General features: G+C 43.9%; 1 protein-coding gene across 3 annotated transcripts; it reads right to left on the bottom strand.

Moving 5' to 3' along the window:
• Window positions 1–686: 686 nt before the first annotated feature.
• LOC144268127 (interferon-induced protein with tetratricopeptide repeats 5-like) lies at window positions 687–13,414 on the bottom strand. Of its 3 annotated transcripts, none has more exons than XM_077822743.1 (3): window positions 13,336–13,392; window positions 12,488–12,677; window positions 687–2,195 (listed from the first exon to the last, which is right to left on the bottom strand). In XM_077822743.1, the coding sequence occupies exon 3, from the start codon at window positions 2,012–2,014 to the stop codon at window positions 755–757; it is 1,260 nt and encodes a 419-aa protein (XP_077678869.1). In that variant the 5' UTR covers window positions 2,015–2,195; window positions 12,488–12,677; window positions 13,336–13,392; the 3' UTR covers window positions 687–754. The 3 variants fall into 3 exon arrangements, with proteins under 3 accessions (XP_077678869.1, XP_077678870.1, XP_077678868.1); XM_077822744.1 differs by having other exon boundaries at window positions 12,488–12,671; window positions 13,336–13,354; XM_077822742.1 differs by lacking the exon at window positions 12,488–12,677 and having other exon boundaries at window positions 13,336–13,414.
• Between the last annotated feature and the right edge of the window lie 865 nt (window positions 13,415–14,279).

The following is a 14,279-nucleotide window of genomic DNA, read 5'->3' as shown; positions in this document are numbered from 1 at the left end:
AAGCCTACAGACTCCCAAACTCAGAAAAGTCCATGGCCCATACTGAATTTTGAATATAGCTCCAAAGTGTGCATCCTAGTAACAAGATAAATCCACCCTGTCCAAAATTATAAAACCCATCAGTAGTATCCAGTCCATATCATTAGTATTTCCTTCCCTCATAGGAGGATGCACTCAATTATCTGATGTCTTGAAAGAGCATGAACTAAGAGACTCTTGATAAATTTTAACCCTCATCTTTTCCCAGTGTACTGCATGTTCTGATGATTCATGTTGAAGCTATGTATCTAAGAGCAGAAATTAACACAAACACAGATATTTACAGAGCTCTTAAATTGAGTCAAAAGATAGATAACTATTATATGTTTTCTCCAATCATACTCTTGGTGATATGCAAGTTAGAAAACATCATTTTCCTGGTTTTACGTGATCACCAGCAGGTAGTGCTATCTGTTACACTTTCACTTCAAGCACTGCAGAATAATGTTTGTTATCAACATAAACATAGCTATTTTACAGGGGAGAGAGGACGCAAGAGCTCATTAACTGCTAGGATTACAAAGTCTGCACTACATGCCAATAAAGAGCGTCCAAACTATAGGCCTAATCCCAATGCAAGTTTTGCCTAAATGAGGAATTCAGGCTATCTTATAAATAATGCAGGAAGTTGACAAACTTTCATCATATACAGTTTGAAATAAAAATTTTATTTGGGTGGTTACAGAAATGGATTCTCTGCCAGCTGTTAGAAGCTTTAGATTTCTATGGAAAGCCGTATCTCATAGAGAGCACTCAAGTATTCTTCATTATCAGGCTCCAGTGCCAGGGCTCTCTCATAACACTCAATTGCTTGAGGCTTCTCCCCATTCAGTTGGTGAATAAGTCCAAGAATACCCAAACTTTTAGCATCTGCAGAGCCTCTCTGAATTCTCCTTTCTATTAATTTCTTCAGAGCATATTTACACAGGTTTCTTTCATGCGAGTTTTTCTCAATTTTCAGCCCTTTTGTGTAATGATTAATGGCCTCAGATTCGGACTTTTTGTGATATTCCTGAAAGCGTCCATAGCGGTAGTGGAGTTGTTGCTTCTCATCACAGGTGAGTTTCTCCATCTTAAATACTTTTTGAAAGGTGTCTTCTGCTTCTTGATATTGATTGCCTTCTGCATACATGCTTGCTAGGTCAATATAGGCATACATAAACTTTGATTTTTGCTCTACCACCATTTTAAAATGAAAAATGCCAAATCGAATCAGTTCCTCCATCTGCTCTCTAGGTGGATATTTTGTTTCCTTTTTCATTTTGTATAATTGTGTTCTGTAGCAAAGACCTATCTGATGATGCAGGAAACCAGAGGTTGGTGTAAATTCCAATGCCTTTTTCAAAAACCCCAGTGATTTCTCCACTAGTCCTTTTTTTCTGTAAAACTTTGCAGCATATCTCAATAAATAGGGAAGATCTGGGGTTTTTTGCAATGCTTCTTTGATGTACTTTTCTCCTTCTTCGACTTGGTCTATGTCCTGAAGTTTCAGTGCAAGAAGTGCCATAACAAAAGTGTCATTTGGATTCAGCCTTACTGCATGCCTTAAAGGTTCCAGTGATGAGTCCTCACCAGAAGAGCCTTTTGTAAGAAAATCTTCCAGGCGATATATGGCAATTGCATAGCCAGAATTGAATTCTGGATTGTTGGGTGTCTCTGCCAGAGCCTTTTCAAAGCATTTCTTTGCTCTTTCGTAATACTTTTTTCCAAACTTTAATAGTGCCCACCCTTGTTCACAGTAGATTTCAGGGAGCTGGATCTTATAGCGAGATGCACTTGCGAGCTTTTTGCAGCTGCTTTCCACCTTGCCTATGTAGGATTGAGCTTCTTGAAGTTTGTTCATATGGTAATAGACCCAAGCATAGTTCCCCCAGGTAACAAGACTTTTCCTATCAACCTCATCTGCATGATTTGTTTGAACTTCTCCTTCAGCTTTTTGTAGACTTTCCAGAGCTTCCTCACTGTTGCCTTTCATGTGTTTCACATAGGCTAGCAGATTATAATTAGTGATTTTGGATTTTGAGATTAGAAACTCAATCTGATCACAAATTGTCTCCTCTAAGTTATCAAGATCAACATCATCCTTCAGCAACGTCCATGTAAAATGGCATTCAAGTTGCAGCAAGACAGCCTTTAGCGAATTCTTGGAAATATTGCTAGAGGAAAAAATAAAAGCATGTTTAAGCCTTTGTGAAGAAGAGATTCAGATTAAAACTTTCTTTACCCAAGAGGACAATTATCTGTCTTCTATTTTGCTTTTCTGTAGCTCTGTTTTTAATTAACAATATTGCCAATCTTAACTAGTGAGATAGCAATAATGTCCCCTCTACAGATGCTTTTCAGAGAGAGGGTGCATCACAAGTGGCACTAACCAGGGAACAATACTTTGAGAAACCAAAGATATGGAGTGCATAGGTCTGAAGATTTGAACACAACTGGTTATTCATATTGTCTCTGTTACTCTGATCCCATGTAAACCACTGTATCAAAGATATAGCGAGTTCATGAAAGTGTCAGATTATACAAAAAAGCCAACGTAATATTGGAGCTTGTAATCAAATGCCAATGTTTGCCTAAAAAAGACCGTCAAACAAAGGCTTACAAAAAAAATTACAGCAAGTGAGTTTGGGTAAACCTAAGTGTATATTTCCATATTTTAACAAGTTTGGATTTCTTCAGTGATAACTTAACACTGAATTTCCTGGGTTTGCAATGCTTCTTTGGGTAACCATTACATCATTTTGTAATGTTCTCTACACTTAAGTTCTCTCTTCAGTTTCACATTACTCTTATCTGGGAATATAATATTAATTTCATGTTTCCTGTGTTGATATTCTGTTCTATAGTGTTTCTGCTTTTGCATTTTTTTTCTTGTCCATGTTGGATCATATTTACTCTGTATGATTAAATTATCTTGTATTATGTTACCCTAGTGGGTAGTTAAAGGATAGAAAAGTGGCATGAGGCCTAAATTGGTTTGCACTTCATTTGGGCTATGTTATACCAGATCTGCACACTTCTGTTTATTTGTTTGTCTGGGGCTAGGATGTTGTTCAGGCCTGGTCTACACCTAAAACTAAGGTCAACTACCTACATTGCTTAGGGTGAATTTTTCAACCCCCGAGAGATGTAGTTAAGATGACCTAAGTGCCAAAGTTGATAATGCTAGGCCAACATCAGAAGCAGGAAGCCTGCTAAAGAACCAGTGGGGCCACTGGACTATCATATCGAGATGCTAAAGGAGCACTCAAGGAAGGTAAGGCCATTGCAGAAAAACTAAATTAATTCTTTACATTTGTCTTCACCAATGCAGAGGATGCGAGGGAGATTCCCAACCTGAACCATTCTTTTTAGGTGACAACTGAGGAACTGTCCCAGACTGAGATGTCTTTAGAGGAGGTTTTAGACAAATTAAATTACACAATAATAAATCACCAGGACCAGATGGTATTCACCCAAGAGTTCTGAAGGAACTCAAATGTGAAATTGCAGAACTACTACTTGTGGTATGTAACCTATCATTTAAGTCAGCTTCTGTACCAGATGACTGGAGGATAGCTAATGTGATGCCAATTTTTTAAAAAGGCTCCAGAGGTGATCTCGGCAATTACAGGCCAGTAAGCCTAACTTCCGTACCAGGCAAATTGGTTGAAACTATAGTAAAGAAGAGAATTATCAGACACACAGTTGAACATGATTTGTTGGGAAAGAGTCAACATGGTTTTTGTAAAGGGAAATCATACTTCACCAATCTACTAGAATTCTTTCAGGGGCTCAACAAGCATGTAGGCAGTGGTGATCCAGTGGACACAATGTACTTTTTCAGAAAGTCTTTGACAAGGGCCCTCACCAAAGGCTCTTAAGAAAAGTAAGCTGTAATGGGATAAGATGGAAGGTCCTCTCATGGATCAGTAACTGGTTAAAAGATAGGAAAAAGGGTAGGAGAGAATGGTCAGTTTTCACAATGGAGAGAGGTAAATAGTGGTGCCCCCAGTGATCTGTACAGGGACCAGTACTGTTCAGCATATTCATAAATGATCTGGAAAAAGGGGTAAACCATAGGCGCCAACTTCTGCTTGTGCCGGTGGGTGCTCAACCCCCCTCTGCTCCTGGCCCTACCTTGAGTCCATCCCTGCCCTCCTCCTTCTCCCCCTGCCCTGCCCCCATTCCAACCCCTTCCCCAAAGTCCCTGCCCCAACTCCACCCCCTCCTTGCCCCTATTCCGATTCCTTCCCCAACTCCCCGGCCCCGCCTCTTCCCCACTTCCTCCCCTGAGTGCGCCACGTTCCCGCTCCTCCCCGCTCCCTCCTGGAGCTTGCTATGCTGCCAAACATTTGTGTGGTGGTGGCAAGCACTGGGACGTAGGAGGCTGAGTGAGGACCCGGCGCACTCAGAGGAGGAGGCTGAGGTGAGGTGCGGTGAGGTGGGGGTGGGGCAGGGAGGGGAGTGTGGCTACTTGTGGATGCAGAGCACCCACTAATTTTTCCCATGGGTGCTCCAGCCCTGGAGCACCCAAGGAGTTGGCGCCTATGGGATAAACAGCGAGGTGGCAAAATTTGCAGATGATACAAAACTACTCAAGATAGTTAAGCCCAAAGCAGACTGCGAAGAGTTACAAAGGGACCTCACAAAACTGGGTGACTGGGCAACAAAAAGGCAGATGAAATTCATTGTTGATAAATGCAAAGTAATGCACATTGGAAAACATAATCCCAACTATACATATAAAATGATGGTGTCTAAATTAACTGTTACCACTCAAGAAAGAGATCTTGGAGTCATTGTGGACAGTTCTCTAAAAACATCCACTCAATGTTACCCGTGGGGGAAATCTGCACCACTGCACATGAGCAGGATTTCTTTGTTTCCCTGCAGAAAAATGAACTTTCTTTCAGGGAAGCAAAGAGAAGCCACAAGAGCGGTCATGCAACCCTCCCCAAAAGTATGTTTTGGGTGCCCAGGGCAGCTGGCAGAGAGATAAATCACTGTGGGGCGGGACTGGGGAAGACACAGCTGGTAGCTCCTACCCTGCGCCAGGCTCAGCTGCTAGTTCCATCTGGACTCAGGAAGACAGGACTTCCTCTTCCCCTGCACGGTGTCCGGGGCCAGGTCAGACCCACCTCCAGATTTCTCCCCCAGCTGTAGGAAGCTCTGCAAACTCCCCCACCTACCCCATGCTTCCTGAACCCCTTGCTCCTCAGCAGCAGCGGGATGGATCACGGTACAGAGAGTTGCTCCCCACATCTGTCTAACCCCTGTGTATCCAGACCCTCCTGCCGAGCCTCACCCCCCCACACACCCAGAACCCCCCCAATGAGCCCCACTCCCCCTGCATCTGAACCGCCCAGATCCCCACCCTACTGCGCCCCAACCCGCTGCACCTGGATCCAACCACACTAAGCCCCACTCTCCCAGCATCTGGACCCCCCTCCCCACTGAGCACCCCCACACCCAGACACCCCTGCAGAGCTCTAGCCCCACCCACACTCAGACCTGCCCTGTTGAGCCCCAACTACCTTCACCAGGCCCCCCCTGAACAGTACCATTACTGTTGCACCCAGAAACCCCCATGAAGCCCCTGTGCATCCAGATCCCCCCACACCTGGAAACCCCACTGAGCTGCCTGCACCCAGATTGCCACACACTGAACCCTCTCAACCCACACCTGGATTCCCCCACGGTAAGCCCCTTCTCACTTGGATCCTATCTTGTGAGCCTGCCTGCTCACACCTGATGAACCTGGCATGGAGGGGCAGGGCTCTGAGGGGTTTCTGGGGCATGCTCGGTCCATGCGCTGTGTCAGGGTTGAGTGCAGCCTTACCACTGAGTCCATGTCCCAGGAATTGGGAGCTGCACAGTAATCACCCACCCTTGTGCAACCAGTGGCCTGTGCTCCCCAGTGCTATGCTGGAGCCTCCACATTTATTTGATAAAATTTGCAGAATTTTGCAGAATTTTAGAATATTGTGTGCAGAATTTTAAATTTTTTGGCGCAGAATGCCCTCAGGAGTATCAATGTGCAGGGGCAGTCACAAAAGCTACCTGAATGTTGGGAATCATTAGGAAAAGGATAGATAAGACAGAAAATATCACATTGCCTCAATATAAATTGATGGTACACCCACATCTTGAATACTTTTTGTGTAGATCAGCTCACCCCATCTCAAAAAAGATACAATGGAATTGGAAAAGGTACAGCAAAGGGCAACAAAAATTATTAGGGATTTGGAACAGCTTCCATATGAGGAGCAATTAAAAAGACTGGGACTTTTCAGCTTGGAAGAGAGACGACTAAAAGGGATATGATAGAGGTCTATAAAATCATGACGGGTGCGGAGAAAATAAATAAGAAAGTGTTATTTACTCCTTCTCATAACACAAGAACTACGGGTCACCAAATGAAATTAATAGGCAGCAGGTTTAAAACAAGCAAAAGAAAGTATTTCTTCACACAACACTGTCAACCTGTGGAATTCCTTGCCAGAGGATGTTGTGAAGACCATGATTATAACAGGGTTCAAAAATCAGGGGGTAGCCGTATTAGTCTGTATCCACAAAAACAACAAGGAGTCTGGTGGCACCTTAAAGACTAACAGATTTATTTAGGCATAAGCGTTTATGGGTAAAACACCACTTTTTCAGATGCATGGAGTGAAAATTACAGGCATTATATAATGACACATAAAGGGAAGGGAGTTACCTCACAAGAGGAGAACCAGTGTTGAAAAGACCAATTCAATCAGGGTGGATGTAGTCCACTCCCAATAACAGATGAGGAGGTGTCAATTCCAGGAGAGGCAAAGCTGCTTTTGTAATGAGCCAGCCACTCCCCGTCCCTACTCAAGCCCAAATTAATGGTGTTAAATTTGCAAATGAACTTTAGTTCTGCTGTTTCTCTTTGAAGTCTGTTTCTGAAGTTTTTTTTATTCAAGTATAGCTACTTTTAAATCTGTTATAGAATTTTCAGGAAGATTGAGGTGTTCTCCTACTGGCTTTTGTATGTTGCCATTCCTGATGTCCGATTTGTGTCCATTTATTCTTTTACGTAGGGACTGTCTGGTTTGGCCAATGTACATGGCAGAGGGGCATTGCTGGCACACAATGGCATATATAACATTAGTAGACGTGCAGATGAATGAGTCTCTGATGGTGTGGCTGATGTGGTTGGGTCCTCTGATGGTGTCGCTAGAGTAGATATAGGGCCAGAGTAGGCAACGAGGTTTGCTACAGGGATAGGTTCCTGGGTTGGTGTTTATGTGGTGTGGTGTGTAGTTGCTGGTGAGTATTTCCTTCAGGTTGGGGGGCTGTCTGTAAGCAAGGACTGGCCTGCCTCCCAAGATCTGTTAGAGTGAGGGATCATTTTCCAGGATAGATTGTAGATCGTTGATAATGTGCTGGAGAGGTTTTAGCTGGGGGCTGTACATGATGGCCGGTGGTGTGCTGTTATTTTCCTTGTTGGACCTGTCCTGTAGTAGGTGATTTCAGGGTACCCCTCTCAATCTGTCAATCTGTTTTCTCACTTCCCCAGGTGGGTATTGTAGTTTTAAGAATGCTTGATAAAGATCTTGTAGGTGTTTGTCTCTGTCTGAGGGACTGGAGCAAATTCGGTTGTATATTAGGGCTTGGCTGTAGACAATGGATTGTGTGATCTGTCCTGGATGGAAGCTGGAGGCATGTAGGTAAGTATAGTGGTCAGTAGGTTTCCGGTATAGGGTGGTGTTTATGTGACCATCGCTTATTAGCACTGTAGCGTCCAGGAAGTGGATCTCTTGTGTGGACTGGTCCAGGCTGAGGTTGATGGTGGGGTGGAAATTGTTGAAATCCAGGTGGAATTCTTCAAGGGCCTCCTTCCCGTGGGTCCCTCTGATGAAGATGTCATCAATATAGCGCAAGTAGAGAAGGGGCGCTAGGGGACGAGAGCTGAGGAAGCATTGTTCTAAGTCAGCCATAAAAACGTTGGCATACTGTGGGGCTATGCGGGTACCCATAGCAGTGCCGCTGATTGAAAGTATAAGTCATCCCCAAATCTGAAATGGTTGTGGGTGAGGACAAAGTCACAAATCTCAGCCACCAGGTGTGCTCTGGCCTCATCAGGGATACTGTTTTAGAGAGCTTGTAGTCATCTTCATGTGGAATATTGGTGTAAGGAGCTTCTACATCCATGGTGGCCAGGATGGTGTTTTCAGGAAGATCACCAATGCACTGTAGTTTCCTCAGGAAGTCACTGGTGTCTCAAAGATAGCTAGGTGTGCTGGTAGCGTAGCATCTGAGGCGAGAGTCCACATAGCCAGGTAATCCTGCTGTAAGAGTGCCAATGCCTGAGATGATGGGGCATCCAGGGTTTCCAGTTTTATGGATCTTGGGTAGCAGATAGAATACCCCTGGTTGGGGCTCTGGGGGTGTGTCCTTTGGATTTGTTCCCATGCTGTAGCAGGGAGTTTCTTGAGCAGATGGTGTAGTTTCTTTTGGCACTCCTCAGTGGGATCAGAGGATAGTGGCGTGTAGAATGTGGTGTTGGAGAGTTGCCTGGCAGCCTCCTATTCATAATCCAACCTGTTAATTATGACAACAGCACCTCCTTTGTCAGCCCCTTTGATTATAATGTCAGAGTTGTTTCTGAGGCTGTGGATGGCATTGCATTCTGTACGGCTGAGGTTATGAGGCAAGTGATGCTGTTTGTTCACAATTTCAGGCTGTGCATGTCTACAGAAGCACTTTATGTAGAAGTCTGTCATTTCGACCGTCAGGAGGAGTCCACGCAGAACTAAAACTCATTTACAAATTTAACACCATTCATTTGGGCTTGAATAGGGACTGGGAGTGGCTGACTCATTACAAAAGCAGCTTTGCCTCTCCTCGAATGGACACCTCCTCATCTATAATTGGGAATGGACTACATCCACCCTGATCGAATTGGTTCTCCACTTGTGAGGTAACTTCCTTCTCTTTGTGTGTCATTATATAATGCCTGCATCTGTAATTTTTAGTCCATGCATCTGAAAAAAAAAGTGTTCAAAAAGGAACTCCTATTCATGGAGGACAGGTTCATCAATTGCTATTAGCCAGGATCGACAGGGGTGGTGTTCCTAGCCTCTGTTTGCCAGAAGCTGGGAATGGGTGACATGGGATGTATCACTTGATGATTACCTGTTCTGTTCATTGCCTCTACTGGGCTAGATAGACCTTTGGTCTGACCCAGTATGGCTGTTCTTATGTTCTTAACAGAAGAACGCTTCCATCAACCTATCTACTGCCTCTTGGAGAGGTAGAGTTACTACAGTCAGGGGTGCTGGAACAATTTTTATGGCGGGGTTGCTGAGAGCCATTGAACCAAACTGTAAACCCTGTGTATAATGGAAACCACTTCAAGCCAGGGGGTGCAGCAGCAGCACCCCCTGCACCCATGTTCCAGCACCTGTGACTACGGTGCTGAAAGAACCCCTTCCATCGCTGGAGTAAGTATCTCTACTACGGTGCTGCAGTTGCAGTTATGCTACTATAGTATTTATAACGTAAACATACCCTCAGACAGATAAGTCAATAATGGCCAGCCGTATGATCTGGCGGCACTAGAAGCCTCTGCATTTAGGAGCTTCTTCAGAGTGTGGACAGCTCCATTTTTCTAGTAGCTCCATGTACACTAACATATGGAAGGGGGAACACAGCTGCTGAAGAGCTGGAAAAATAGAGCTGCCTGCACTCAGTCATGCAGGCCTCATTGCTCTTTCAAGCAACAGTGACTTTGCTTGAGGCTCTCTATTTTCCACTCCATGACACACTGCTCAGATCTTCCTTTGCCTGTGGACTCATCCAAGGTAGGAGAATATTGGGTGTGGATGGGGGTAAAGTAATAAGTTATGAAAGAACTGGAAACTGGGACCAAGATTTTTAAAAATAGGTGCCTAAATTTAGGCTTCTAAATCCATATATAGACACTGAAATAAATGGCCTGATTGTCAAAAGTGTTAACACCCAGCAACCTACAATGGATAAATGTGTAAAAGACGGTACATTTCTATGAATGCTCTCTGTAGCAGGGTGGTTACCCCACTCCTGAAAAAAAAGAAGTGAGAACATCTAGGAGAAGATGAGTGAGTAGCTGACCACAGGTGTGGCCAGCTCAATCAGGGCCCTGCTGGCCCTGATAAAAGGGCTGGGGGCCAGGAGCTAAAAGATTCTCTCTCTAGCTGTGGAGAGAGAAGGACCTAGCTGCCTGGCAATAGGGTACCTGGAGCAGGGCAATGGCAAGGGCAAGGGGAGCTGGGGAGCTCCAGCCTGGTAACTCCCCAGGCTGAGGCCTTGATAAAGGCCTATGTGGGTACTGGGCTTTGAGGTGCAACCCAGGGTTAGCAGAGGCAGCTGGTCCAACCTCCTTGCCAATGATGAGTGGCCATGACAGACTGCAGTTTGCCCCAGTGAGCTGGGGCTAGATGACAACTGGCAGTAGCTACTGAGGCAAGGGGGGTGTAGAAGGTTGGGGGTTCCCCTGGGAGGGGAGACTCAGAGAGTGCGGGTAGTGGGCAGAACCCTGAGGAAAGGGCTCTGGGGTCTGGAAGGGACATGGGGGGCCTGCAGCAGGCGAGACACCAGCCATCAGGAGGCCCCCTGGAGCTGGAGTTGAGCTAATTCCCAAGATGACCAGCAGGAGGCACCACACTGGTGAGTCTTCGCTACACTCTCTTTCCCATTCCTTATCTTTATTTTATTTTTCATAAGTAGTAGTTGTTGGGAGACCATTTGAAAAAGAACAAATTGGTGTACTCTCCACAGAGTGGTACTAATATGAAACAGAAGTCAGTACTCCTGCCTGATCATTTATCCTGGCACACATGCTGCCTTGCTTCTGCTTCCCACTATTTTCTTTCTGACATTGCACCCATCTGTCCCTGGGGATCCCTTCTCTGAGCTCTCCTCTCATTTAGCTCTGATAATCTGCCCCTAATTCCACCCTGCCCTAGCTAGGAGCAGAAAAAGAAACCAAGGAGGTCTAGACTCTCAGGCCTTGTCTTAACTAGGATTTAAAGGCGTGTGTGTCAGCTAACATATTATAATTAACATATTCTAGAACTTTAGTGTACACACACCCCTGTAGACTGTACCAAGTGATAAACCAATCAACTTGAAGCCTAGGCTACCCTTTAGCTTCAACTTGACCAGCTTAGCATGTACTAAAGTCCATACTGCCTTGTCTATAGGAGCACTTTAGAACGTGTTAAAACTTGTTGGCTGACAACACACCTTTAAATCTTAGTCAAAACAAACTCTACACAACACTGCAGCTCCACAAACAAATATTTGTATAGCTTAAACAAAATAGAGTCCTAAATCAAATCCTTATTTGTTACCTGGCAGAACTCTGCTGGAACACAGAAGATCTGGCAACTTGTGTGCCAATGTATGTGTTGCCATCCAATTGCAAAATCATGCATACTGAAGGTGCTGGAGAGAGAGCAAGGGGACAACTGGAGGATTGGGAAGGGAAAGATGAGTTGGGGTTGTGGAGACTATTGTCCCTTTTTGCAGATGGGGAACTAAGGCACAGAGAGACTGAACGAATTGCCCAGAGTTGCACAGGAAGTCTGTGGCAAAGCAGTGAATTGGACCCAGGTCTCCTGAGTCCTGAGATAGTGCCCTGACTGGGGGACCATTGAAAGATTAACATTGAAAGACCTATTAGCAAATTGTGGGGAGGTTAGGAGAAGAGGATCCAAAATGAACTATTAGAGCTTTGGGGGGATGGAGCGGAATTCAATCTGGATCACTGGGGTCTTGGGAGAAGAAGAACCTATTATTTCATGAGACTGGTTGTAAAGAACCACTCATATCACCACAAAAACACTGGATTCAGAGATAAGAACTAGAATGCCTGAGGAAACTGCCTTTATGTCTTCTTGTTAGCCAGTGTGGTGAAACAGACGTTTACTTTTGTGGCTGGTCTGGTATATCTTATAAAAGAATAACCACCAGTTTTGGGGTGTTTGCCCTATTTCTTAGTAGTTTGTCCTGAATTTGGCATCCTCAGTTGTAACTCTCTAAGGCACGGTTACAGCAGGTTAAACATCTTTTCAGCACATAAGCATTAAATGACGTTACTTTCAGAATCATCATAAGTCTGGAGTTTTCTCCTTTAAAATATTAGTGAAAAAAGCTCTGAGACTCCTTAAACCCCCCAGATACCACAGGTTTCAGAGAAACAGCCGTGTTAGTCTGTATTCGCAAAAAGAACAGGAGTACTTGTGGCATCTTAGAGACTAACCAATTTATTTGAGCATAAGCTTTCGTGAGCTACAGCTCAACCGATGAAGTGAGCTGTAGCTCACGAAAGCTTATGCTCAAATAAATTGGTTAGTCTCTAAGGTGCCACAAGTACTCCTTTTCTCTTTCCAGATACCACAGAAAAGGAGACCAACTTCTGGATATCAGTTTGCCGCACAAAAATTGTACTCACATTTTCTGGTTCCACCCACAATAGTAGTTATTAGAAGCTTAGTTTCCTGATTTGAGAGCACAAATCATCTACTTAGCCATCCACTTGACCCTACAGTACTCGTGGCAACAGTGAACTGTGGGCACAAGCTTTGTGAGTGTAAATTCCATCCATGAAAATGGAGAGGGGTTTGAGGCTGGAACATCTGGAACTGACAGAATTAAATTTCCAACAATACCATCACTTTAATCTAGTCCTCAGTTTAATTAACATGTAAAACAATTGCTTACTTTTGGTAACTACTTAAACTCAAGTAAATTAAAGTTTAGAATTTTCATATGAAAGAAACACATATCCTCAGCACAGGGGGATGGACTAAATCAGTGGCTCTCAAGCTTTCCAGACTACTGTACCCCTTTCAGGAGTCTGATTTGTCTTGTGTACCCCAAGTTTCACCTCACTTAAAATCAGACCTAAAAATACAAAAGTGTCACAGCACACTTACTGAAAAATTGCATGCTTCTCATTTTAATGTATATATTATAATAATGTAAATAATATACATATCCTTAAAATAAATAAATAAATTTATAAGTGTGATGTATAGGGACATATAAATAAGTCATTGTCTGTATGAAATTTTAGTTTGTACTGACTTCACTAGTGCTTTTTATATAGCCTGTTGTAAAACTAGGCAAATACCTAGATGAGTTGATGTGCCCCGGGAAGACCTCTTGTGTACCCCCAGGGGTACACGTATGCCTAGTTGAGAACCACTGGACAAGATGACTGGCCAACCTCTTAAGGTCCTTTCCAGCTCTACATTTCTATGAAATCAGCACAGTTCAGAGTTGCTGTTGTTTACTTACCTCATGGCTTTGCTTTGCTGATCAGTTGTTGTAATGCAGCTTGGCCTCTTTTCTTACTAATCTGGGATGTTGACTGCTGGCTGCTGTTCCTCTACTCCCTTTTATACTCATTCCAGCATCATGTGACATGGGCTGTTCCTCAGCAGTTTAGTGAAGTAAATGGAAACTAGAAAGTGAAACCTATGCACAGCTCTCCCAACGCATAACAGAAAAGCTGAACTAGCTGCTGCTAGGGAAACTGAAACTTAAGGGACTTCGATCTGTTTCTTCTGTTCGCATTTGGCTTTATGCCACTGATTTAACTGTGCTACAGAGACTAAGGCAATAATAACCCAGAGTGTTCAGGCAGTCCTTCCTAATATAAAAATTTAAGGCTCCACTTTGTTTAAAATATAAAGATTTGTAGAAATGGATAGAGGAAAGATGTGTGGCTAATGGATTGAACAGAAACACGGCTCAGTGGGAGGGACTGGGAGTCAGTTTCTACTCCTGAAAAAAGAAAAGGAGTACTTGTGGCACCTTAGAAACTAACCAATTTATTTGAGCATAAGCTTTCGTGAGCTACAGCTCACTTCATCGGATGCAGTCAGTGGAAAATACAGTGTGGAGATTTATATACACACAGAACATAAAAAAATGGGTGTTACCATACACCCTGTAAGGAGAGTGATCACTTAAGATGAGCTATTACCAGCGGGGGAGGGGGGGGAGAAAGAAAACCTTTTGTAGTGATAATCAAGGTGGGCCATTTCCAGCAGTTAACAAGAACTCTGAGGAACGGGGGGGGGGGGGGGTTTGGATAAACATGGGGAAACAGTTTTACTTTGTGTAATGACTCATCCACTCCCAGTCTCTATTTCTACTCCTGTGACTTTCAACAAGTCACTTGGATCCAGATTTTAAAAGAATTTACGTGTTGCTCTGCTCAGTATTGAAAGTCCTAA

This window comes from Eretmochelys imbricata, chromosome 7 (genome assembly GCF_965152235.1).
Source record: "Eretmochelys imbricata isolate rEreImb1 chromosome 7, rEreImb1.hap1, whole genome shotgun sequence".
NCBI lineage: Eukaryota > Metazoa > Chordata > Testudines > Cheloniidae > Eretmochelys > Eretmochelys imbricata.
This window is presented reverse-complemented; position numbering and strand designations above follow the sequence as displayed.